Here is a 26,809-nt window from a genome sequence, read left to right as displayed (position 1 = left end):
AAATGTATACAGAAATGGGAGTGGCACCCCTTGCTGGTAGATGGCTGCAACTGCAGAAGTGTTTCAGTGAACATATTTGTCGGGATCATTACAGGCCTTGTCATTACTATGATTACATCATTGTTTAAGTGCACACAGGTGCTTCATTCATTTATTCATTCAGTTTATGACTGTGGGAACTCACTGAAGGAGTTTGTGGGCTGTACAAAAAGCATTTGTTTGTGTGTTGTAATGTAATGTGTCTGTGTTGTGCAGGACCTACAAATAGTATACTCCTATCTGCATGGCATGGAAGCACTGTCAAATCTGAGAGAGCACCAGCTCAGGTATTTTACCTCACGTCCAGGTCACATGAGTGATCACTGTCCACATGTGATCACTGAGTAAACACCTTGCACTTTGGTGCATGAGCATCTGTGCTGACTGTTTTTTCTTTCTTCCAGGTTGATGTGTGAATCAGTTCGGTATGAACAGCACGATGCCAATGAGGTTTTGTACTAGTGAGTATAAAACACACTCGTGCACTTGAGCTCTAATCTAAGTCAGACAACTAGAGATAGGTGTCAAATGATTTGGACATGTCTTTGTGCATTTGTACATGCCTTTTCTGTTAATCTGTCTCTCTCACTCACATGCACACACATACAACTTGCTGTGCTTTAGTAAAACCAACCCCACTCTGGTCTTGTCACGCTGAGTCAGGACATTAAAGCAGAAGTGACAGTATTCGAGCTGTTCCTGCAAGTCCAGTTTCCCCAAAAGCGCTGCGGCATGCAATCATCCTGAAACCCCTGATCTCGAACTCTCAGCAGCTGTTTCATCCAAGAGAGAGCAAGCAGGAGGACCACCCGGGTTGTCGACCTGGGAAAGGTCTGGCGGTCTGGCGGCAGGGGGTGAACCACAGGAGATGGTGATCATATTTTGGGGGGGGGGGGGGGGGGGTGGGGTTCAGGGTTCTGCTCTGCTTATGCGCTTGTCAAGCTTCTCTGGGCCATTCTGTTGCTCATACATTTGCTGTAGTGCAGGAACGGGTTTGACCTAGCAGACTGAGATTATCCCCTGTCAGACCAAAAGTCCAAGTAGAAAATTTGCCTTTGGCATCATAAAATGTGGGGTTTATTGTTGCAGCTACACGCCTGTGCAGTCTAACGGTCACATTTGTCTCTGTGTTGCAGCCCGGATGACCTCGGCACGTGCTGGTACATCCTGTTGTCCGGCTCCGTCTTTATAAAGGAGTCCATGTTTCTGCCGCGCAGCAGGTGGGAGCGCGTTCCTGCGTAGGTGCTTGCTGTTGCTTTCTGCACTTCTAAATCTCTCTTGCTCTTTCTCTCTCTTGTTTTCTGTCTCACTGTCTCTCAGCTTTGGGAAGCGCTCTGCAGGTGGCCTGCGTCGAGGGTGCGAGTGTATAGTCCTTGAGGCTTCAGAAATGATAGTGGTAAGTTGTGCACGCACAGGCAAGTGAAAAGGTGCAGCCGGAATTGTGTGGCAGTAAAATAGCCGTGCTCTCAATGAAAGAGTTGATCTAGGGCCAAGCAGGCCTGTTGGGCAAAAACAAGTGTTCTGTTTAACAGATAAAGAAATAAGCTTTAGAATTGTATCTCCGGTGTTTCTCTCTCTCTCTCTTTTTCAAGCTGTTTCACACAGTCTCCCTCTTCCCTGTGTTTTCTCAGGTGGACTACATGGAGGACAGTGACGAGTACTTTCACAGACAGGCATCGCAGCGGCAGTCCAGGAGAAGGTTCCGGAAAATAAACCAGCGCGGAGAGAGACAGACCATCATCGACACGGTTGAGCATTATCCCGCCAGCAAGCCTCCCCTGCCACCAGGCTACCACACGGTAAGTACAGAAAAACACACAAAAAATATTTAACATATTTTAAAAGGGTAAAGTAGTTTACTTTCTAGTGGAAGAACCACTTCCATGTGGTTTAGGGTACATGTTACAGTGGCTACCCTTCCGTCACCTCCACTCACCCCCACTCCTCCCTCTATCTTTTCTAAGCAGCGGACTAATTTAGTATAACTGAGTTTGGTATACTAATTCCTTACAATCGGTGTCATCTTGATGAGTTAATCTTAATGAGATCGTGAGTTCTCTTTAAATTCGAAGTGTACAATCTGTAACTTTTGGGGTTTTTTTGTTTGTTTGTTTTTTTAACCCACCCCCCACCCCCCGCCCCGCCCCGGCTACAGGAATGCTCAAAATCCCAGGTAACCTTCCCACCGTGCCTTCAGCCATCCCATAATACTCCCTGTATTTCCTAACAGCAATGTTACCGCTTGTGTACCTTTCTGCTAGTTTCTCCTGCCTTTAAGCACATACTAACAAGCTAAATGCACACAAGCATGAGACTTCTCTCTTCCGCTCTTGAGCTCATACGCCTTGCCTTTCTCTTTCTGGTTAAAACAAAACCATTGTTCAGTGAACTGTCTGTTATTGCAGGATCAGCTCTAGTGACTGGTTTAATAGGGTAGTGGGGGGCACCTGGCCTCAAATCCCACCCCCATCCTTCAAAACAGTATCCAGCCAACACTTGGTAATCTGTGTGTCCATCGGAGATGGTGAATGAGCAGGGGAGGTGGGGTGTTACTCACCTTACCTCTGTTAGGTGTGTTGCCACGGGAGTTTGCTGGATAACAATACAGCCAGCCTCAAGTGAGCAGCGTGTGCTGCCTGCAAGAAAGACAGAACAAGGCAAAAAAAAAGGAGGAGGAAAACTGAGGAGCGAAGCAAAGGCAGAGAGGGAGGCGCTGGGTGGAGATCAGCAGAGCATTCCAGAGGATTAGACTGACATGAAGGTGGAATAAACAAAGTGAAATCCATTTAAACTTTTTGGTTCTGAGTTACAGATGTTATTGTCTGTTACAGATGTTGAATATTAGTGTCTTCACAGCAATAGAAATGTCCTTTTGAATATTTTTTTTATGGTTTTAGTAAAATATTTTGTGTATGTTAGCTTTTTTTTTTTCCTCCCCTGAAAGATGTCATCGGGGTTAGAGTTTGTGTTTGCTTGCTTGCTTGCATTACATGTTCAACCTGGTCCAGCCTCTTTGAGAACATTTAGAAGAAAATTATTTCAGTTTTCTGTTCTGTTTCGATTTATTTCAATCTGACCCCAGAAGTCGTAGCACATCATTTTACATGGCAAATGGCAACTAGTCCCTTAATCTGCTCTGAATTTAATTAAAATGGGGGGGTGGGGGTGGGGGTGGCAATTGGCACTCACTGAAAGCATGGAAAGTAGACCAAGCAGAGGAGGATTTAGCATCTTAATCCTTTGGTTTATCATAAAACTAGATGCCAAAAGGCATCACATACATGCAGTATTTTTGTTGTCAAATGCACACCAGAATGTATATATATATGTGTGTGTGTGTGTGTGTGTGTGTGTGTGTGTGTGTGTGTGTGTGTGTGTGTGTGTGTGTGTGTGTGTGTGTGTGTGTGTGTGTGTGTGTGTGTGTGTGTGTGTGTGTGTGTGTGTGTGTGTAACAAATTGTCCTACTCTTTCAGCTTCCTGCAGATTTTTCTAAGATCCACCTCTCGGACAATCTCCACTTGCACGTGTCCTCCAGCCAGTCGCGTTCCAGCATCACCAGTGATTCGGGAAGCAGTAGCCTGTCAGATATTTACCAGGCACGCATGTTTTGTCCGGCTCCTTGCTCTGCAATGAGGCCAGCACACATTGCAGGCATAGCCCATGAACATCTGGAGAACACGCAGGCAGAGTTAAACCCTCCTGCATCAGAATTCATCTGTCCTATCAGCTCATAGCCTCTGGATTACTTCTACCTGCCCCACTTTTTGCACAACTCTTAAGAGTAAAACACACACAAACACGAATGGGACATGCAGAGCACTCGTAGTCTCAGAATCAAATACAAGTTCTATTCGACCTTCCATCAATCTGGACACATGCAAGAAGCCCGAATGTAATGTAATACATAATCCACACCAAGCAGTGGACAAGGAGTATATTAATATCTCAAACTGCATACAGGTGTAGAGAAGTATCTTAGTATACAATAGAATAGACTACAAATCTCTGCATTACTCTACCCATTACCTTCACATTCCATAAACTAGAAAATCTTATTTAGTGTGTGTGCTTTCTCCCTCCCTATCTCCCTCTCTTTCTCTTCCTCCCGCCCTCTCCCTCTCCGCCCACCCCCCAATCCCTCTGTAACTTTCAGGCTACTGAGAGTGAGTGCGGTGATGTGGATCTCAGCGGGTTGCCTGAAACAGCAGTGGACTCGGACGATGATGATGACGATGAAGATGTGGGGAGGTCCGGGGACCCCCTCATGAGTCGAGATATAGTGAGGGACTGCCTGGAAAAGGACCCCATGGACCGCACAGACGACGACATCGGTAGAACGCGCGCACACCACCTCCCACTACATACAGCCTTTCTCAGCCTGTCTAGCACTTGGGTCAAAAGCTTTCAAAATTGGGTTGTGGGTGTCCTACTTTATCCTACAAATAAACACTGGTTAATAATATACTTCAACACCAGCATCCTTCAGGATGATGCAGAGACAGAGAACCTCCAGTAATCTATAGACAAGACAGAAACAACAAGGTCATGCTCAAAAGTGAAATAATTGACCATTTGGATAATAACTGTGGTACTATAGCCTGCAACTGCTCTGCATGTGCTACATGTAAATGTATTAACTCTCACCCATATTCCTCCTCATGCTTTACTGGATGTCTGTCTCTTGCAAGATATGTTAGAAGTTTTACTTTGGAAAAACCTGATCGTTTTGTTGAATACCTTCTGACCATCAGAATTAAGGATGTTTCACTAGACATTTGAATGGGAATTGCATTAATGGTGTATCTGTTTACAGTGCTAGTTGTTGCTATGGCAACAAGAAACTTTCTTGATGAGTCCAGTGGAATTAATGTATAAAATAAATTGGTTTCTCCTCCTAGAACAGGGGTATGAATCTCGGCCACTTAAAGGGCCGTTTTAAAAAAAATCTCAACAAATCCATCGACCAGAGACTGCTTGTGATTTTATTTCATGCTTAAATATTATTTTTGCTATAACTGGAACTGTTTCAAAATATGCCATAAATGTAACAGCAAAACAGGCACTTTTTTAGTAGACCTTGAAATGTTGTATGAGTACTTGAAATATTCACACACAAAAAAAACTTCAGTAGCACTTGTAAAGTTGATGATGCACCTCTGAAACCTCTCTGGAAACCTTGGGTACTACACTGCAATTTTGACTACCTCTGCATCTTTAACTACAGTACACTGCAGTTACTTTCTGGATTTTTGTGTGTGTTTAGCCTATTGATTTTTTTCAACTGAGATGATGCTTAGTCAAAGATTGTCAAAGAAAGTCACAAAAGGAATATCTTTCTCTCTCTCCCTCCTTGCCTCCCTCCTCATCCCATATCTCTCGCTCCTCCTTCAGAGCAGTTGCTGGAGTTTGTTCAGCAGCTGCCGGCTTTTGCCAGTCTGAGCGTGTCTGTAAGGAGGGAGCTGTGTACTGTCATGGTGTTTGCCGTTGTGGAGCGTGCTGGAACCATCGTGCTAAACCACGGCGAGGAGGTGAGGCGGGAAACATACCAGCTTTGCAGTACTGTAGGTTTTTTTGTTTGTTTGTTTTGTTTTGGGGTTTTTTTGTTGTTGTTTTTTGTTTGGGTTTTTTTTTTTTTTTTTTAAGTGCCAGACTTTGTGGTGATCATCATGTCATGAAGAAGCCTTTATGGGAAGGCAGAGCTTCACTTTCGTAGCACTGTTTGTGAGTGGAGGGTGTAATATCAGGAAATATAAAGCTGCAGTTGGCTGGCGAACATTTTGAGAACAGAGGCGTAAGGGAGACCACAGTTGATGTGCAGCAGGGTTACTGTGTTTTGGTAGAGTGAACCCCAAACGTGTGTGTGTGTGTGTGTGTGTGTGTGTGTGTGTGTGTTCACTAAAGCTGGACTCATGGTCAGTTATCCTGAATGGAGCTGTGGAGGTGATGTATCCAGATGGACAGTGTGAGACAGTTGGCATGGGAGGCAGTTTCGGGGTCTCCCCCTCCATGGACAAAGAGCTGATGGTCGGCATCATGAGGACTAAAGTGGACGACTGCCAGGTGAGAAGGAGTGTGTGTGTGTGTGCGTGTGCGTGTGCGTGTAGCTCCATGTATGTGTGTGTGTGTGTGTATGTATGTATGTAATATTTCTATAATCTGTTTAGATTATATTTTGTTTTGTGTGAGGGCATTCGAGTGTGTTTGTGCACAAGTTTGAGGGGGGGTTTTGTTTGGGGTTTTTTTTTTTTGTTTGTTACACTATAATTTTAACAGTGTTTCAAGCACACTTAATTATCCTTTGGCTGACTTAACACATTTTTTATGGGTTTGTGTAGTTTGTGTGTATAGCCCAGCAGGACTACTGCTGCATTCTGAACCAGGTGGAGCAGAACACTCAGAGGCTGGAGGAGGAGGGCGAGATTGTCATGGTGAAGGAGCATCGGGAACTCGACCGCACAGGGACCCGCAAGGGTCACATCGTTGTCAAGGTGACAACTTGGGGAGGAGTGATTTTGTTTTGGTTAAGTTGCATTATTTTCCAAATGGATCGCTGTTGTGGCAAAGGAGATTTGCACAAGATTGTGTTGGCAAACACTTAAGCCAAAGGTAACATGTCTCACAGGGCACATCAGAGCGGCTCATCCAGCATTTAGTGGAGGACCACACCGTGGTGGACCCCACGTACATCGAGGACTTCCTGCTTACCTACCGCACCTTCCTGTCTAGTCCTCTCATTCTGGGCCAAAGAATGCTGGACTGGTTCAATGACCCTAGTTTACGTGATAAGGTATGCTTGCAGTTGTCTGTATGTCATGTGTACACACATGCGTACACACACACACAGGTAAAGCCCATGTTTTATTCTCTGCCTTGTCCTCTCTAACACTCTCTGATAACACCCCCGCCCTTAGGTGACAAGAGTCATATTGCTGTGGGTCAATAACCACTTCAGTGACTTTGAGGGAGACCCTGGCATGACCACCTTCCTGGAGGAGTTTCAGAACTGTTTGGAAAGAGAAGTATGAAAAGACTCGACCCTAAACAAACAAGCCAGAACCCATTGTAAGCTCCTCCCTGCTCAATCCCCCTGCCTCTCTGCCTTTCATTGCCGGTTTTACAGAAGATGACTGGCCAGCTGCGTCTCCTGAACATCGCATGTGCTGCTAAGGCCAAACCACGTTTGGTCTCCATCACAAGGGCCTCTCGGGAAATGGCCCTTCCCTTCACTCTGATTGGTGGTGCAGAGCGGGGGACACGCCTTTTCATTAACAGTGTAGAAGTGGGCAGTAAGGCAGAGGAGGCGGGGCTTAAGCGTGGAGATCAGGTTAAAATACTTCACTTTGGAAAATTCTTAAATGTTTCTTTAACTCACTGATGATTTTCATCCAAATTTTTCTCTCTCCCTGTTTCACTCTAGATATTGGAGGTTAATGGACAGACATTTGAGAATGTGCATTTGGCCAAAGCCATTGACATTCTCAAGAACAACTTGCATCTTTCCATGAATGTCAAAACCAACCTTTTAGGTGAGTCTGTTTACTACCCCTCATGCATCCCCAAGTTTATATTGACACCCATTCATCAAATATATTAGTAGCTCTATTTGCATGTTTTTGTCCCTTTTGGCAGTATTTATATACAGATCTTCTAAAAACACCCCTCTCTCTTTCTCTCTCAGTCTTTAAGGAACTGGTGACCCGGATAGCGGAGGAAAGGAAGAACGGGGTTCCTCACCTTCCTAAAATTGGTGATGGGAAGAAAAGCTCCCGCTACTCTGTTCCTGAGCTTGGGGTCACTCCTGGGGTCATAAGTCAAGAGAAGGTCAGCAAGAAAGTCAAAGCACACACAGTGGGCGGCCGCAACAAACTGATGAAGATTCTAGACAAAACGCGCATCACCATCCTACCTCAGAAACCATACAGGTACCTCACACATGCATGCATTCACTGACACACACACACACACACACACACACACACACACACCTACCTACATGTGTGCACAGACCAACACACATACATCTGCATATGCACATGCGCACACAGTCACACTTATAGGCCACATGTACAAAGATTCACTTGCTAGCCTTGTTTGACACTGAATTGTTTTCTCAGCGCTGCATGTTCATTGAATTGCATGGAAATTGATGTTTCTTCTTGATGACAGTGACCTCGGCTTGGGGCAGACGCAAGATGACAGCATCGTGGCCTGAGGCAGACCAAGCAGGGTCCTCCCACCATGCCTGTCAGCAGCAACTTGTCGTCCAGCAACCCTGATTTGGCCAAGGCCAACAGCGCATCATTGACTACAGCACACAGCCACCTGGTAACCATCATCCTCCAACACACCAAGCTGTTAACAGCACATGTAGAGAAACATCTAGAACAAAACCATTTACCCAGAGCACAGCTTTTCTGTTCTCAATTCCCTTCTTGCCTTACTGTCTGTTGCAGTGCTAACTACATTGTGCGTGCGTGCGCGCATGTGTGTGTTTTTGTGTTTGTGTCTGTGTGAAGGTATGAGTGCCCTGCTAAACAAGTCTGTAATACTTGTGATATTCTAACTTTTTCCGGAACCTTCTTCTCGCTCACAGCACCTGGATTCACTCGTGAGTACTCGCACACTGCTGGGCTTTTCACCGCTGCCCCTGTCTCGCCCTGTGTCTCTCTCTCTCGCTCTCTCTCCCAGACACCCAGACCTGCCAACTTGTACGTGTTTTGCGTAGCAAATGCGCTTTTTGACATCAAGGTACTCTTATACAATTTGTTACTCCAGTCCGCATGTGCAGTACAAAAGACTAGGCTTGTTTTTTCTCTAATAAAACAGATGAGCCAAACTAGACTTTAATCTGAAATGACTGAAAATATCTTAGTAGTTTTGAAGTCTGGTGTGATCTAGCACTGAATGATTGGCCCCCTTCGCACTGGAAGTCTTGGTCAGCAACCATTCTCAGATCGTGATTTCTTTTGTGGACAAGAACAAAAAGTATTGTATTCCTCTATGATTCCACAATCTGGTAGTTCCTTCAGATGATGCCTCAAGTCCTCAAAATCTGCCGGAGAAACACATCTCTTTCATGCTAAAATGAAATATGGGTTTCAAGCTCAGTATGGTGTGTGACACTAGACAGTTCCAACATCAAGATCATGTTGGGTGAAAGCATGAGGAACTTCTTTTTGGATACTTTTCAAAATAGCAAACTCTTTACAAAACTCATTAAACTCTGGAGGAATAAGGCTTATTCAAAAGTTAAGATGCAGATCAATAATACATGTATGACCAGACAGCTTATTAGAAGACTCCAGCAAAGAATGGGCTATTTGCTTAGGAGGACTCTAAGAACCATCATAGTTTTCAGGTGTTAAATGCATATCTCAGTCAGTCAGTTTACACTCTGAGGTGACACATTCTGAAGGGAGCATGATGCCACGCCAAGAGATGTTTTTCCCTGCAGTTTGGATTTTGCTGTAGGATTCTGGGTTTATATCCACAATCTGATTTTGGACCAGCAGCCCTCCAGGTATGGGGCACATTAGTGGCTCTTCAACCAGAGCTTTAAACTTTGATCCAATGCTTTCTGGGTGACCAATCCAGCCAGGCTGTGCCCTCACATGACACTCCAATTAGACCACTAGGCACTTCTCTGTTTTCAGAACTTTGTTTTCTGAAGGATTTGTGAAACTTTTAATTGTGAGCCAAACTGGCTTTCACCAGGTTATGGCTGTAAGGTTATTTATCCTCTTACTGAGCCCCAATGCAACTACCCTCTCTGTCCAGTCCCTTCTCTACATGCTTGGCGAGCAGCCCAAAATCAAGAGACCAGAGTCAATGGTAGTCAGAGAAGCTCTAGTTTATTATTAGTAGAGGGAAGTTATTTGTAGGTTTTTGCAGGGAGGCGGAGTGTGTGTGAGGAGAGCTGTTTGGGAGTCAGCCAACTGTTGGTGATTATCATAAGTTCTAGAACATTTATAGCAGAATTTAATCACTCTGTGATGTTTATCCACAGTCATTGACACCGTGTATTTTGGAAAACTACTGTCATTTTCCTTCTTCTTGAGTGTCAGCTTTCGTAGCAGCTTCAACCTCTAACTGTTGTATTTTCCTCTAGCTGCTCTGTGCATGTTTATACAGCAGTAATCCCCTCTATAGTCATGTGAGTCTTGGCACAAACCTTGGCTGTACTGGAATTCATGGGGCACTGTGTCCTAGACCTCTTAGCAGGCTTTTATGTTCATGGGATCTGGTGTGTAGCAGAAGTTCATAAAATGGAATGCATTTCTTTTGCTGAATCAGCCAGTGCCTCTTTGAAATGCAAGATGACAACCAAAATTTCCCAGCAACCCTGGTGAATTACTTCAATAACTGAGCATCAGCATTTCGCTCTGTAAGGCTGCTACATTCCACGACATTTTGTAAAGTAGAGTGGAGCTGGCAGAGATAATCAGAAACACTCTCACCATTGTTCTCGTGGGTCTCCAAGACCTGAATGTGCACCTTTTCGCCCCAGTTACATAAGCACTGACATTGTCCAGCTCTCAAAGCTAGGCTTTTGTAGACACATTTTAGGAGGCTCAGTTATACACAGTGATGTTCAGGGAAGGGGACACAAATGATGCAGTATTATTTGATACTGGTGACATTCAGAAAGACTGACATCACTGAAGACTTGTCTAGCATGGAATGGAATATGCTGAAATCCACCTCAGTAGAAGGTTTGGCAGAATACTCTTAGTTTCTGAGGCATTGGAGCTTGGAGTTTGCACTTCTGAACCATGCTTGCCATTGTGCACCACTAACACACGATGTACCTCGGATAGAAGTGGGAATACAGAATTTCATAACGGAATTTTCCGTTCTTGGGTAGTACTTATTGAGACTATTGGGCTTATTTGCTTATCCCCTCTAAACTATCTGATGGCACGCAGTTTCAAATCTACTGGACTGACATGATGTTTAGTGTCTGTTCTCTGAAGTAAATAGTTCTATCATCTATTACTCACACTAGCAACCTCATGCTGTTTATTTCTGGTGATTTGTTCCTGAACTATAGACTCTGTTCATCTATCTGAATTACCTGTCAAGGGGGGCCATCTCCAGAATTACATTGCTCTTTATCCAAAAACATGGGAGAAAGGTTCTCCTCAAACTAGCAAAAACCACTTTTAAATCTGAATATACCTACATTTTTACTACACTCTCCGGGGGAGTAAAAACTTTCTGTACCTCAGCTGCAGTATTACTGTGAACACAGGGTCAGAGCCAAAATTTTGCATACACACTTTGCTGTTTATAATGTTATCGACAGTTTCCTTTGAGTACTTCTTTACAAATTAAGTTATTTATCAGGTAAATGCTTAAAATTTATACTCTATACCTATAGCAGTTATAAAATTCACTCAGGTTCCACATTGGGTGCCATTTTCCTTCTCCCCTATGTAATCCAGGAAAAAAAAAAACAAAATCTGAGTGGATTCAGGTAGCTTTCTACTATATTAAGCTCAAAATAATATTTTCTGGAACTGTAGTGTGCTTATTTACCTCAATTATGACTATGCTCACTTTAAATAGAATTTGTTCACAATAAAATTAAATGCTCTTCTCTTCCAATTTAAAGAGAATGAATCATGTGTATGATTTCAATAATAATTCACAAAGGGAAAAGTGTGCATTTAGTGTGTGCATCTGTATGTGTATGTGATCTGTTTGTGTATAAGTGATTTTTTGCACAAAAAAAACACCCAATGCATTAGGCACTACTCTGTACGCTCAGCTCAACATTTCTCGGTCCGGCTCAGCACCTGTCACAATGAGAAAAATTTGTCATGTTATGAGGTAAAATGGGGGATTCCTTATTACCTTGAACAGTGATGCCTGACAGTGGATACAGATAAGCAGTTAGCTGAACTTAACGACCAGCTTATACCGCGCTGATATTCTAACCATCATGCACTCTCATTCTAGTAAATAATAATGTGCCCATGCCATTGTAAAATGGATGGTAATAACTGGCGACATGTGTCTTAACAAAATACACCAAAACTGAGTTCTCTTAAAGTGACAGGCTTTTAATATAAACCCTCTATTCTAGAATATTAAAGCAGTATATTGACCTATGGGTTACATCATCAGAGAGAGAACAGCATTGCTGATCATGTCTGACTCTTAACAGGTTGAAAGTGAATTATTAATCTATGACATCACTAAAATAGATCTCGCTCCCCTCTTTATTTTTCAATTAAGGTTAGCAGGTCTGGATACGTGTCTTGTGCCCGCTTGCGCTCTCTTGCTCTCTCCCCCTCCCTCCCTCTCTGTGAAAGCCTGTCTTGGGCTTTTTTCTTTTTCCAGTTCTGCTCAGCACATCCTGGCTCCAGGTACCTGTCTTGTGGTTCTAGGTCTAGGTCTTCTTGAGCTGCTTTAGAAAGTCGTCTTACTTTCTAGATGACTGTCTCTTCCTCCTAGTTGCTGCCTGTTCTAGATTTAACTATTATGTGCTGTCACTTATCTCTATGAGCAGAGATTTGGCAGTGTCTGGATCTTTTGGCTGTATACCTGTACTACTTGCACTGTTCTGACTTCTCTTCATAATCTACCTTTCTTGTTAGGTAGCGATCACCTTCTTTTTTCCCCCTCTAGTTGTGTTTAATTCTGTGGTGCCAAGAATGATCTTCTGCTTGTCTGTTGTAGTCCTAGTAGTCTTGTTTCTTGCTCCAGGCCCCTAGATACCGCCGTTTAATACCGTTTCTCTCATTTCCAGTGATATGGGTTTCAGATTGTGACTTGCCCATAGGTTGATTTCATAGCTACTTTGGCCACCCCTGGCCCACATGCATGTGATCGGTGTAATGACTTGGGGTCCCTGGTGCAGGCTCCAAGACCTGGCATGATGACCCTTGAACTTGTAGGCTTTCATTCAACTCCGCCACCACCTTTCAGTCTGGCACCCCAAATATGGGCACATTTTGGGAATCACCATCAGAAAAAGCAGACCAGAGATTGGTTGGCCTTGAATATCGTTTACATGTTCTTTCAAGGTCAATTTTCTTCCTCTTGGATGGGACCCCTTATTGCAGTTCATCTTCATACAGACATTAATGTGATTTGCAGACAATATCAGACTGAAACTGCTGACTTGGAATGGAGTGAAAGCTTTCCAAATTGCAGGGCGGGTTTTTAGAGGACCTGTACAAGCATCGTTTTGGTTTGTTTTTCCTTGTTTGTTGCTCTGCAGAATTACAGGATCAGGTGCTGCGCTGTCTTCAAAGCTGACCAGCCAAAGTCGTTACCTGCTAATCAACAGAGACACCACGGCCAGAGAGGCGGCCAACCTGGCGATCCGAGAGTATGGTCTGACAGCTGCCCAGAAGCTTACTCGCTATGTGAAGTGTCCCGTCACGCCAGAGGGTGTCATCAAACAGAGGAGACTTCCAGACCAACTCTCAAAACTGGCAGACAGGATCCAGCTCTGTGCCAGGTGGGCTTTCTCACACAAACTCGCCACACTTGGGACTCCTGTTTTTATTCCAGATTTAAGCATGACTATTGAACAGTAGTCAGATAGTCAGTGTTGCTTTTAGCCTTGGCCATTAACTTTTGCTTTCGTGTGTGTGCATGCGTGCATCTCTGTGTATGCATATGTGCCTTCCTTTGTGTGTGTAAATGCACCTCTGTCTCTCAGGTACTACCTTAAGAATAACATGGAGACAGAGACACTGTGTTCGGACATGGAGGCTCAGGAAATGCAGCGGGAGTCCCAGGTGTGCCTGTTGTCTCTGAGCTCCGCCGAAATAGCAAATCAGCTATCGGCACGCAACTACCTGCTCTTCGCCAGCATCGAGCCCACTGATTACATCTTAGACCTCTTCAAACTCTGCCCACACGACCTCCCCACCAGCCTCCGTAGCTTCGAGGACCTCGTAAATCAAGAGACCTTCTGGGTCGCTACGGAGATTGTACGGGAGCCCAACCAGTCCAAAAGGATGAAGATCATCAAACACTTCATAAAAGTCGCCCTACACTGCAAGGAATGCCGAAACTTCAACTCCATGTTTGCCATTATCAGGTTAGTCCGTAGTATTTATAAGTCAGGACTCTGGTACATTAGTGGATTAAAAGAATGATGAAATTCCATTAGCATTAGATGTTTAATGCTAAATTTTGCATTCTGTGGGTCAGGCAGTGGATACAAACTAAGGATTTTTCATAGTATTTACACATACTATGTAAATACTATGAATACTATGAAAAGTTATGATACTGGCAGTCATTTACTACCATCTACTACTGTTAAAAGCTCTTTTCAGATTAATCAAGGGATCTCTCTCTCTCTCTCTCTATCAACCCCCACCACCACCACTGCAGTGGCCTCAATCTGGCACCTGTGTCCCGTTTGCGGGCTACATGGGAGCGCTTGCCTGGCAAGTATGAGAAGCTGCTATCCGAGCTGCAGGAGGTGTTCGACCCATCACGCAACATGGCCAAATACCGCAATCTGTTGAACAAGCACAACCTCCAGCCACCGGTCATCCCCCTTTACCCCGTCATTAAGAAAGACCTCACCTTCCTCCATGAGGGTAAGGGCCCCCAATGCCCTGCTCATGGCCCGTGCATCACCACCGCTCTTTTAGGGTTGAGTAAATGAGTCTGTGTCTCTGTAATTTTGTGTATGTATGTGTGTGTGTATGTATGTATGTATGTATGTGTGTCTCTGTGTGGGTCTCGTACATGTATTATAGGTAATGACTCTAAGGTGGATGGTCTAGTAAATTTTGAGAAGTTGCGGATGATTGCACGTGAGATCAGACACGTGGTCCGAATGGCATGTGTCAGCACAGATCCAGCGGTGCTCTTTAGGACCAGGTACACAAGCATACGCGTGCGTGCGCGCGTGCATACACACCCTCTCACTCAGTGCACTCCCTTGAGAAGAGTTACCGCAAATGGAACTTCTACACAGTGATCAGCTCTGTGCTGAACCTTCTTACACAGCTCACACTTGCGCCCACAGCTGAGTGTTGTCTGAGTGTTGGGGCCAGGTCGCTGCCAGCTGTGTGTTGTGCTGCTGGGATGTCTGACAGGGCTCTCCCTCTGGTCTGTGGCCTGTGTTCTGTGGGCTCCACTGTCTAAGCGCCTGTCTGTCTCTCTGTCTCTCTCTCTGCTCCGTGAATGTCTTCCTCTCTCTCTGGTGTCCTCACGGCTCGGTGCTTTAGGAAGAAAAAGTGGAGGAGTCTTGGGTAAGTGGGACTCTAGCTCATGCTCACTCTTTTACTCCATCTCTTCCCCTTCGCCCCCCTCTTCTGTGTCTCTCGTGCTTTGTCTCTTCTTCATGATAACTTTGCTGTGTGATGTGCTATTAACCTAACTCTGATTTATTCATTTAACCAGTTTTGGGTAAACCACGTTAGCAGTGCTCCTCACCTCTCCTCTATTCTTCTCTCCTCTTTTGAAAAGGCATGGGCCTTAGCCAGCTGATCACTTCTTTCTTTTTCTTTCTTTCTGCTACATTCTTTTTTCCCTCCTTCCATTTCCAGATTGCAAATAACCTCTGAATGCGTGTTTGCGTGCAGGTCTTTGAGCCAGGTGAGTGGCTCGTCTCTGGCGGATGTGGGCACGGCGGCCGGGCGGAGGAGGGGCCGACGCAGCTCTTTCCTCAGTGCCAAGAAGCTCTACGAGTCAGAGCTGATGAGCAGACGTGTGCGGCAGTACCTCGATACACTGGAATACGACAGCAATGAGGATGCCTTACACACACACTCACTGCAGTGGGAGCCCGCCACCAACATGGGTCAGCACACGCGCGCGCGCACACACACACACATGCAAGTTCTCACTTAGACTCCTTCTGCTCTGCCTGTTATATGACATGTTAATATTTGATGTGTTGTAGAAACACACTGTGCTGGTTCATCTGTTTTTGTTTGTTTGTTTGCTTATCTGCTGGTGGGTGTTTGCCTTAGTGAGCAAGACCACTACAGAGAAAAAACGAGCTGATGCATCTCCAGTCAGTCAGAGAAGCCCCACCCCAAAGCACCCCACTCGCAAGAAGCCACCTGGCAAAGAATTGCCACCATTCGGTGAGAACACACACACACACACACACACACTCACAGAAGTTAATCCAAATTTAAAATCTGATTGTTTTTGTTTTGTGTGTGTGTGTGTGCGCGTGTGTGTGCGCGCGCGTGTTTACAGGCGTCCCTTCCCCTGGCTCCCGGCAGAAGATTCTTTCTCTGTCAGAAGAAGGGCATGATAGACAAAGAAGGCAACCAGAAGTCTGCCAATCAAACATTGGCCCTATCCTCTCCACCCCACCCACTTCTCCTAATGGCATGCTGCGAAAAGGTGTGAACAGCATAACCTGACGTGGTTCATTAAAAGTGGAGGGGTGTCCAGTTTTACCTGCAGGGTTGTATCCCAGCCGCGCAGGAGCATGCCTGAAACTGTGTGATCAGCTGGTCTCAGTCTTCAAACGGCGGATCAGGTGGTTGCCTCTGCTTGATTCAGCTGAACACCTGCAGCAAGCACCAGCCCATTAGCGGATAAAATCGGAAACCTTTGAGCTCGAGTGCACAGATAGAAAAGACACCATCGATGAGTTGAATAATATCACTGTTTGCATTTCTTAAACAGCAGACACTAAGATGTGTGTCTGTATGAAGCATGTGAGCATAGCATTGTGTGTGTTCACTAGGGCCATACCTGTCTGGGAACGAAGCACCTGATCAGCTGAGTGTCCTGAGTTCCTCCTCCTCTGAGCTCGCTGCAAGTGAAGACCACACACCCACCCACATGCGGACCCTCTCTCATCCACATGCCCTGGCACACACACTCAGCACACATCGGACTGAGCTCGACCAAATCAGCCTTGGGTAGGAACACACCCATGCACAAGTGGATATGACTGTTTCTGAATCTGCACTGAAAAGCAGGCAAGGAGTGGTCAAAAACAGGCCAAAGCAGCTAAGCTACAGCATCTTCAAATGCCCAAAGAAGAATTGGTTTCCAAGATATTCTGATTGAACATCATTAATATGGTTTGGGAAGTAGCCCAGATTTTAATTGTTCATTGATGAATCAGTTGAGTTATTCCTTGATTCGTTCATTGGTTCACTCTTTGTTCCTCTCAGCTCTTACTCATTGACCCAGGATCAGTGTGATCGCACATCACTGGATGCAGCTGACAGCGGCCGGGGCAGCTGGACCTCCTGCTCTAGTGGCTCCCACGACAACATCCAAAGCCTTCCACAGCGCATAGGTTACTATGACAGCCGGAGCTGGGAGACTCTGTCAGAGGGGCAGGGGATTGGGCGGAGCCAGTCAGCCACGCCCATAGGCTACTGGGGTGATGAATCGGAAGGTGACACAGGAACGATCAAGCGAAGGGGTGGAAAGGATGAGGTGCCGAGTGTGCAGAAGAGTGCGGCGACTCGACGCGAAGGGCGTTTCCGAGAGCCGCCACCCACACCGCCTGGCTACACGGCTCTGTCTGTGGCCGAGGCAGAGGAGGTTAGCCATGGCCATGGCCGACGTCCACCAGACTACAATGCAGCCCTGCAGAGGTCCCGCCTTCTTAAAAGGTCGTGTGACTTAGAACCTCCTCCACAGCCACGCCCATCCAGTCGCATGCACGGATATACCCACTGTCCATCACCACGGCGACCACCGCGCGACGGTGAGGATCTTTAGTTTGTTTAGTTTAATGGTCAGTTTAGAACGTGCAAATCAAGTCAAAATAATTTAACATTTCCTCTCTTTCTCTCATCTCAGAAAATGAACAGGTGTCAGCAGTATGAAAAACAACTCCATGCCCCTCAGCAAACAGCAGCCAAGCTGACATTCGCCCAGCACACCATAAGTTTTGCAGTGCTATTAGAAGCTACTCATATGCAGGTGAACCCAAGCAAGCCCTGTTCAGACTCCTTACTTCTGCTGTCAGTCGACTGGTGCCTGTGGTTGCTGTCTGTTGAGTCCATGAGTGAGGTCAGAGGGGCTTAACATCACAAAATACAATTGGGAGGCATTTAGATCTCCTTTCTTGAGAATCACTGTGAGAAATAAGAGCAAGATATTTTGGCACTTTGAAGGAAAGACAAATGAATGATGGAGAATTGCCAGCTTAAACAAAAAAAAAAATCATGGATATTTTTTTTTTTTTTTTTTTTTACCATGGAAACAGTGTTATTTTACATGTCTGATGTCTACGCAGTCTGTTGTGTATATGTGTATTGAGGAGAATGGGGGGGTTTGGAGCTGCATGCAAAGGATACTTGAATCAAAGGCTGCATGTATTTGCAGGCAATATTAGCCCTGTTCAGGCACATAGAGCAAAATAAAACTGCCAGTAATCGACCTCAGAGGCATCTTTAGTTCAGTGTTACAAGTGTTCAGTTGATCAGTTATTGTGCTTTTAATCCTGTCTTATCTGTTTATATTCCCACCTAATTCTTCAGATGTGTTTACCAGCACATTTTTCTTTTAATTATTCATTTTTAGAATTGTTTATTTTATTTTAATGTTGAATCAGTTTGATTCCCCTCTTTGCCGATCATGTAATATAAAGCATACATTGTAAACTGTTGCACAAATGGGGATAAACTTGTAAAAATAGAATGTTTGCATAGTTGCTATTTGTCATAGTTATTGCATAGCTATTTTTAGCTAGATTATAATGACATAATAGAGATATGAAAAGCCTCCTCTGTCTCCATTTCGTTACCAAGTCGTATTTTCATGCTGCATGTATTTGTATGTCTTTTAAAAAGACAACTGGCAATAGTCTTGATCTCATTTTGTATTTTTAATACAATAATTGTAAATATTGGTTATATTTTAAGAGTTGAGAGATATATATATATGTTTCAGGTAACATTCAGCTGCCATGAGTTTCAAAGACTGAGAATAAAATACTGTAGCAATGGATTGCCTCCTAGTTTTGTCTCTACTACAGTAGAAGTGGCATAAACCACAAGACAAATTGGCATAAAATCTGCGAATAAAGTTTGATCTCTTAAAAGACCTCATAAGTAACTGAACTGCCACACTATGGGTCTCAAGTTGCAGCTTGATATTAAGTTCATCTTTTTAAGTTCTTAAAAAATTACAAAAGAATGCTGCAACATCAGATTATTTTTCAATAGTAGAGGAGGGGACATTTTCTCCTTGTCTTTGATCCTGCCCCTGTAAATTATAAGATATTCATATGGGGAGCAAAAGTTTATTTACAGGCAAAACACTATATAATAATAGACTAATAATACACAATAGTAACACTAATGCCAAAAAGCAATAATACAAATTCATTATTTCCTGTTGTGTATTTTTAATCACTCAATACAGAAAGTGCAGGTATGAAGAACCTTGATATAAGCATCTTTGTTCATTCTGTGCTGGGCTGTCATCTTGTGACAACCAGAGGAGGATGGTTTCCCTTTCTGAATCTTGTTTAACCTGAAGGTTTCTTTCTCTTGCTTTTAGAGTTTTTCCTTGCCACTGTTACTTTGACTTGGTCATTATGGACCTAGACCTAGATAAACTGGATAGGGGTAGTTGTATTGGTACGCTGTAAAATTGTTCTTTGTAAGTGAAGAAAAGTGGGAAAAAAAATAAAGTGCAAGCTCCAATTAAATAAGTTAAACTACAGGTAAATAAATAACTAAAGTATTGCACAATAATTGCACTGATAAACTGTCATCTTGGATTGTTTTGCTGTTAACAATTATATTCTGGTTATAATCTATAAGTATAGATTACAAGTCTTGTAAACTTGGCTAATATTTAAGAAATACATAGTAATAATTAGATATTGCTGATTACATCTGATTATGAACCAAGACAAAAATCCTACTCCATTTATTATCTCAGCCAAAAACTACTATTTCCAACATGGGTAAATGTATAATGGCGCCTGTATGTTGAAGCTGAGTTCCTCTTTATTTTGGCTTCTTCCCTCTCTCTGTTTTTTGGGGGTTGTTGACTTTAATAGCATCTGCATTCTCAGAAATATCTCCACTCTCCTTTTTCTGCTGTGAATTCCAAGACACGTCTTATATGTAGAGACTCCTCGAAACATGGAATTATGTATCCATCTGCAAACCACTGTACAGGTGAACTCTTTCTTTATGTGGTCTAATCACTGAGGTGATGTCAAATAAGGAAGTCACAGATTGCTTGCACCTCTATTCAAGTCATGAATCACAATAGCAATGCTTTTTTTTTTTTACACTTTCTTACACACCATTTAACTTTATTTTTACCCCAGTTTTGTCCCAATATTACTAGTTTACAATTCCACCCTCTAGCTGAATAAGTACCCCTGCCCCAGCCATCACAAAATGCTTTAAAATGGCAAACAAAACCCAAAACACATGGTAGGAAAAGAAATACTGCCATCTACGTAGATCATAGAATAACAATAATGGCCAAGAAGCATCCAATGATCAGCTCCAGGGAAATCAAAGATGATCTTCAGTTACCTGTGAGTACTGCAACAATCAGAAGATGCCTACGTGAAGCCAAACTATTAACCCTCGTAAAGTACCATTGCTAAAAAAAAAAGACGTGTTGAATAGGTTATAGTTTGTCAAAGAACACACTGGCCCAAAGAGAAGTGGCGCAACATTGTATAGACAGATGAGAGCAAAATTGTGGCCTTATTGTAGACCCAATAAGAACGGACAGTTTGTGAGACGACCCATAAACACTCAATTCAAGCCACAGTACACTGTGAAGACTAAAACATGGAGGTACAAACAATGGTTTGGAGATGTTCTCATACTTTGGAGTCGGACCCGTTTATCGCATACCAGACCTCATGGACCAGTTTGAATATATCAAAATACTGGAAAAGGTCATATGCCTTATGCTGAAGAAGAAATTCCCTTGAAATGGGTGTTTCAGCAGGACAACGACGCCAAACACACCAGCAAGCGAGCAACATCCTGGTTCCAGACCAACAAGATTGATGTTATGAAGTGGGCAGCCCAATCCCCAGACCTCAATCTGATTGAGAATTTGTGGAGTGACATCAAAAATGTTGTTTTTGATGCAAAACCTGAGAATGTAGAAGAACTGTGCAATGTAGTCCAGTCAGCTTGGGCTGGAATATCTGTTCACAGGTGTCATATGTTAGTTGACTCCATGCCACACAGATGTAAAGCAGTTATCAGAAATAAAGGTTATACAACTAAATATTAGTTCAGTGATCAACAGAAGAGCTAAATCTGTAAACAACTTTCAGTTTATACTGTAAATATTCGAGTTGTAAATGAAAATGAAGACACTGCTATTTTTTTAACAGCCCATTATTCTTTTTCCTTCATTTTCAGTTAAGAAATTGATATTTTGTTCATATTTTCATTTGGAGGTGAATGTGCAGTGCTCCCAGTGCCTTTGTGTATATGAAAATAAATGTTATTATGGGGATTGAGCATTTTCTCAGCTGTTTTAAACACACTGCTATTATTTTGCACATAACTGTATATAAGAGCAGGTAAAACATATGAAGGTGCAGTCCAATTCAGGTCAGGGATTATATGTTCCTGTGCCACATGACAGAATGTAGACGTTTTTTATTTATTGTTATTGCAATGTTTTTCTCTTTCTCTAATTTTGTCCTATCAAGTGTCCTCTTCTACAGGCTGAATTTCCAGGCTAGGGACAAATTTGAAAGTTTGAATTTTGGTGCTGGTCTCTTCTCTACCTTAAAGGTTAGCCCATAAGGTAGGACATTGAGCATCAGAGCTTGCAAGAGCTTGATGGGATATGTCTTTGCAACACTGGGTATTTTGTAGGGATTCTATTTTATTCTCTCTGTCTTTGTATTTTATGTCATGGTTTATAGCTTGTAGATTTATAGTCTTTGGCGTTGCCAATATGGTTCAAATGAGGTACAACTGTATTATCAGACTTGTATCTCTCTTCCTTTTTGGCCTACTGTATCAGAGTTTGATCTCTTTCTCACTCACAAATAAATACTCATTTATACATTTTACCTTTTACTTATTTAATATTTATTTTATGGGAAGCATGATATGATGTCTGCTTAAACATATAGAATTTTAGGAAAAACTCATATATATGTGCACTTGATCAGAAGACAATCCCATCACCAATGTATTTGTGATTTAGTTTAGGAGATGTTGGTTGGTTTTGTTTTTTTGTTTGTTTGTTTTTTTTGTTTGTTTGTTTTTACTTTGGTTTGATTTTATAAGGTTTGGGGTCTTAGTTAACTTGTATTTTTAATTTTTCTTTTTACTGGCACCATCTGCTTCCTCATCTTTAATCTGTCCAGCATGTAGAAATCATTAATACAGAAATTTGACAGTTCATAGTACTTAGCATGTGCCTTCTTCATTGTCCCCAGTTCCAAACTTTCCTGGATTTGAGAGGTCACTCTAAGATCTGTACAGCCCATATGCTGTTGGCCCCTGCCTATTATAAGTGATGAGTTGGCATGAGGTGGTAACACTCTGGCATGGAATAGAAATACATCACTACATCACTCAGACAGTAAACCATTACGGTCCAGTCTTGAGAGCAGTCACTTCCTGCTTCCCTATCACTTCCCTCTTACACTATGACCTGTTTTGATAATGTAAGGCACTTCATAGATGTGGTTGTAAGTTTGCTGGTGTCTTGAACACATACAATGGTTATCTGTGATGATACCAATTCCAGTTCATCATATGCCTAGACCTTATTTTACATAATATATAAAAAGCAATCTACAATTTACAATTCACAGCACAAACACAATAAGTATAAAAAAGATAAACCTTCCAATTAAAACAGAACAACATAGCAATATAAGACAACTACACATGTATAACCAGTACTGGAAGGAAAGAGGCTAAGAGCCTGAATGAGGAGATCAGACAGCAATTTCAATCTAAAAACTGGATATTTAGATTTGTTTTGACAGAGCAATAAATTAAATAAATCAGTTTCTTTGTACTACACGACCTCTACATACAGTAGCATATAGGATGAACCAGTGTTGCCGTACAAATCCGGAACCTTTGTGTGGGCGCATGAACTGGGGACCACAAACACAGAAGAACCGATGTGTGTAAACACCACGACTGTCCCCCAAAAACGCGACACGTGCGCTCAGCCGATTTCAAACAGCAGAAATGGCAAGCTGTTTTTATATATTAAATGTAACAGTGAACGGGACTTTAGCGCGTCTCGTAAACTCATGTGTTCTTTTCTTGTTAGCCAAAAGCAGCAAAAGGGAAGGGAGCGGTGGAGAAAAAGGTGGTGCATCCATACAGCAGGAAAGCAGGGTACCTGGCCAGAGCAGCTATCAAACAAGAAAGAAAAGAAAAGCAAGTACACTACTTTTTAGTGGATTGTTATCAGTAGGCTAGTTGTTAAGAAAGCACTAAGCCCTTTAGTGGGGAGTTTGATCAAAACATTGTAGGTTATCTTCTTAGCTCGCCTAAAATATACAGCCTGTTTTTGCAAAATAGTAACTTGTCTGAGACAACTTAATTACGTGGCTACATATTGGAGGGGGGAAGCCTTCGTTTTACTTTCTTCTGCCTGCACGTACACCAGCCAACTGTCTTTCATTAATCTGCTAGCTAGCTCGACATCGAAACTTTCATAGCTAGTGTAGCTAAAATCCGAAAAGTTCGTAAATACGCCCCTGAATTTCTGGCTAGAGAAAATATCTTGAATATTTTTCCAGTCTGGCTTCCGTCAAAGCACCATCATGTATCACATGGTATTTAGAAAGAGATCTTATTTTTTTTACTTTTAGTAATAACATATTTAAATATGTTATACAGCGTCAGCCCTGAACATTAAAGTTCCACCTCTGGTGAAAACTGAGCATTGATCTTCTGGGCATGTCCGGTTTAGCTTCTCTTTCCGGTCAGGTGAAGAGATGGGTTCATTACTAGGTGTAAGAAATCACCTAGTCGGTGAGACACATTTGGGTAATGTTTGTTGAATTGAGTTCTCTTTTTCTCTTTGCAGGTTAAAAAGTGAAAAAGCCCAGCGTTTAAATATAATTAGTAAGTCTTATACTTCTTCATCTTCATTTGCTTTTGATTAACAGAGGCATCATGTTACATTGACATCTGAATTCAGTAAAGTTAATGCTAATCATTTCTAAGTCTGGCTGTATGCAGGTCATGTGAAAGAAGTAAATCCTGCCTCAACATATTTCAGTAACTTGTTCTACAGATTGTAGTAAACCTGATTCCATAGACCTTGCCCCCACCGCCATGTTGCTGTTTCTGTAAGCGTTGCTGTGTAGGTGATTATATAATGTAGTCTGCATGACATTGCACTGGTGGGATCTATACATTGGCCAACTACAAAAATTTGTTTATTTCTACACTAATTATCTCTCCACCTAGCAGCATTTGTATATAATAAATTTATCTAATAAATGTGTCTTTAAGTCACTGAATAGAGTATGTGCAGTATTATGTAGAGCAGGGTTTTCCATTTCTACCCTGTAGACTATACTTCTAATGCACATGTACTTCAAACACACCCATGTAGATGCTGTTGCAGACCTTGATTGACTGGATCATGTCTATTAGATCAGGGTTGAAACTACTCTTTTCTGGGCAGTAGACCCCCTAGACAGGAGTCAGGCACCCCTGGTTGGGTGAGCTTCATTAGTTGCCTCTAATTTCCACAGGGGAAAAGCTGTTGTGGTTCCAAAATCAGTTGGCCACTGACAAGCTAGAATATTCTAAGGAAGATGCTTGTGAGATCATCGAGAGGTAAGGATACAGATACCAGCACTAGCCACTGGAAGTTCAATTGCTTAATTGATTTGCTCAATTGTCGCCCCTCCAGGCAGGGTGAGAACTCGTGACTGTAACGGATGATGCCTTCCCCAGGTATCTGCACCGCTTTGATGGAGAGCTGGAGCAGATCGAGCTGGCGAACAGTATCAAAGGCCGGCAGGGGCGGCTCCACGGCTCCAGGGAGGCCGCCGTGAAGCAGACGATCGAGAGAGAGAGGGCCCAGTACGAGGGCGCTGGCTTTGGTAGGTTGTGATTCACCATACCTTCCCATTGGGTTAATCAGAGATTTGACGTGTGGAGGGAACCACTGGTCAGCTGGTTTCGAAGAGGGTTGACCCTGATCAAGCTATAACTTGGGTGTTATATAGCTAGCAGCCTGCATGGTTAGTAATGGGCCATGAGAGAAACTGTGGTTGGTTTAAAATGGATATCTGAATAAAGAAATGCAGCAGTGTCCAAAAACAATTGCCACCAATTTCATGTTGAGCTAGGAGTAAAAGCGTGAAACACACACACACAGAGCAGTTGTATAATAATTTGGCATAATTTGTAGTGTATTATGACCTTTCTGCTTGGTTGTACTTCTTTTATTTTGACAGAGATCCCAGATATAATGAACTCGAAACATCTAAAAACATTCAGGTGAGAATACTCTCAACCCTTCCCATAAAGGTATATGTGAAATCCTGAGGAATCTTGATTTGTGTATAAAGAAATGGGAATCAAAAAGCAAATTAGCATGAGATGTGATGAGAGAATTAAGTCCTTTAAACAACTTTATGAACTTTTATACAAAGTAGTTTTAAAAAAAATATCTTGGGCATGAACATGAATCAGTCCATGATGGGATTTTGCTTAAATTTTGATTAGACTGGTTTGATTCGTAAGGTTTTAGGCTTTTGTTTGCATGTAGGTCTACACCAGAGGTGATCAGTCCTATTTGTGAAGGGCCAGTGTGGCTGCAGGTGTTCACTCCATTCAAGCTGGGAACATCTGATCCAACTGTAAAGGCTAAAGCCAGCTGATTACACAAATGGAACAGGATCTGCTCCTAAAAACCTGCACAAACTCCAGTCCTTTGTGTATAGGATTGGCCAGCCCTGATGTCTGCCTTATATTGCTCCAGTGTAGCCTGCTAGACTGAGAAATTTCTGTAATTGACTCACTACAGCCTCATTTATTGAAATAAATATCAAAAAGCATTTGCAGTGCATTGTACCAGTGGAAAACTGGTCCCAGTTTCAGAATCCCAGAATCATCCTGTAAATGTAACCAAGTGTTTGTTTGGTTGTTTAACAGGGAGTGGAATGGCGACCTGAAGAAACTGCCCAACATCAAGATGCGGAAGGTTTCAGCAAAAAGGTCAGACAGCAAATGTACTGCAGCACAAAAGTTGCACGCTGAGGAAGAGGAGTATATGAGTGGTGAGGAAGATAAGACATCTCTGGACTCCGATGAACTTCTGGAAGACAACCTCCAGTCTATCACATTGTGAAGTGAGGCCATGCAGCTATCTTGTTCAGTATGGATGACTATCTCTATAAAGTGGAAAAGAGTGAGTTGCTAATGGACCTTGAGGTTTTTCAGTAACAGTGTTTTCGTTCCTCTCAGCCAACGAATCCCTCCAGGACTTCACCATTAAACCTAGGGATGAGTAGCTCATCATTTACTTTGATGGGCAAAGTTATTTTTGACAAATCAAGATTAGTTACAGGAGCTGAAAACACTCCAGGCAGACAAATTATGCGTAAGATTGTCCAACACGCACAGTGCCAATAAAATGTATAGAGACATTAAAATAAAAAATGAGAAAGAAATGAGACTGATTATATTTCTGTGAAAATGTACCAGGGTAGCTTCCTGCATAAGAACAGAAACAAACATGCTTTTGTGAATCCTTAAGCAACATCATTTACATTTTGTATAATTAAATTGTCACCGAAATCTATTATGGGCAGCATAAAATTAAATATTTCTAAAATGTATGTATATAGAGCATCACAGAG

At 42.8% G+C, this 26,809-nt stretch overlaps 2 protein-coding genes across 2 annotated transcripts in view; both read left to right on the top strand.

The window, feature by feature from the left end:
* si:dkey-253i9.4 (rap guanine nucleotide exchange factor 2) overlaps positions 1 to 18,952 on the top strand; it is a 28,526-nt gene extending 9,574 nt beyond the window's left edge. Inside the window, 32 exon segments of the mRNA XM_027024015.2 lie at positions 256 to 326; positions 444 to 500; positions 1,176 to 1,259; positions 1,360 to 1,435; positions 1,671 to 1,838; positions 2,195 to 2,212; positions 3,513 to 3,635; positions 4,193 to 4,370; positions 5,431 to 5,567; positions 5,941 to 6,099; positions 6,375 to 6,527; positions 6,662 to 6,826; positions 6,951 to 7,058; positions 7,160 to 7,363; positions 7,457 to 7,565; positions 7,718 to 7,961; positions 8,206 to 8,240; positions 8,243 to 8,317; positions 8,320 to 8,364; positions 8,633 to 8,647; positions 13,268 to 13,296; positions 13,299 to 13,510; positions 13,715 to 14,098; positions 14,398 to 14,609; positions 14,772 to 14,895; positions 15,246 to 15,269; positions 15,603 to 15,820; positions 15,993 to 16,109; positions 16,228 to 16,377; positions 16,727 to 16,904; positions 17,163 to 17,707; positions 17,803 to 18,952. Of these exon segments, the coding sequence (XP_026879816.2) occupies positions 256 to 326; positions 444 to 500; positions 1,176 to 1,259; positions 1,360 to 1,435; positions 1,671 to 1,838; positions 2,195 to 2,212; positions 3,513 to 3,635; positions 4,193 to 4,370; positions 5,431 to 5,567; positions 5,941 to 6,099; positions 6,375 to 6,527; positions 6,662 to 6,826; positions 6,951 to 7,058; positions 7,160 to 7,363; positions 7,457 to 7,565; positions 7,718 to 7,961; positions 8,206 to 8,240; positions 8,243 to 8,317; positions 8,320 to 8,364; positions 8,633 to 8,647; positions 13,268 to 13,296; positions 13,299 to 13,510; positions 13,715 to 14,098; positions 14,398 to 14,609; positions 14,772 to 14,895; positions 15,246 to 15,269; positions 15,603 to 15,820; positions 15,993 to 16,109; positions 16,228 to 16,377; positions 16,727 to 16,904; positions 17,163 to 17,707; positions 17,803 to 17,828 (4,443 nt within the window). The 3' untranslated portion in view covers positions 17,829 to 18,952.
* A 4,138-nt stretch (positions 18,953 to 23,090) lies between these two features.
* Positions 23,091 to 26,794, top strand: tma16 (translation machinery associated 16 homolog). The gene is made up of 7 exons (XM_027024013.2): positions 23,091 to 23,168; positions 23,251 to 23,360; positions 24,016 to 24,053; positions 24,692 to 24,776; positions 24,897 to 25,045; positions 25,403 to 25,445; positions 26,103 to 26,794. The coding sequence occupies exons 1-7, from the start codon at positions 23,166 to 23,168 to the stop codon at positions 26,296 to 26,298; spliced, it is 624 nt and encodes a 207-aa protein (XP_026879814.2). The 5' UTR covers positions 23,091 to 23,165; the 3' UTR covers positions 26,299 to 26,794.
* The last annotated feature ends 15 nt before the right edge of the window (positions 26,795 to 26,809 follow it).

The sequence above is a fragment of the Electrophorus electricus genome, chromosome 9 (assembly GCF_013358815.1).
Source record: "Electrophorus electricus isolate fEleEle1 chromosome 9, fEleEle1.pri, whole genome shotgun sequence".
Classification (NCBI taxonomy): Eukaryota; Metazoa; Chordata; class Actinopteri; order Gymnotiformes; family Gymnotidae; genus Electrophorus; species Electrophorus electricus.
The sequence above is the reverse complement of the archived record's forward strand: the minus strand, read 5'-3'. Positions and strand labels throughout refer to the sequence as shown.

Excerpts from the sequence above, each read along its gene's own strand:
- tma16 (XM_027024013.2), top strand. Across the intron at positions 23,361-24,015 it reads AAACAAGAAAGAAAAGAAAA|GTTAAAAAGTGAAAAAGCCC; the intron begins GCAAGTACACTA and ends TTCTCTTTGCAG. Across the intron at positions 25,046-25,402 it reads GTACGAGGGCGCTGGCTTTG|AGATCCCAGATATAATGAAC; the intron begins GTAGGTTGTGAT and ends TTATTTTGACAG.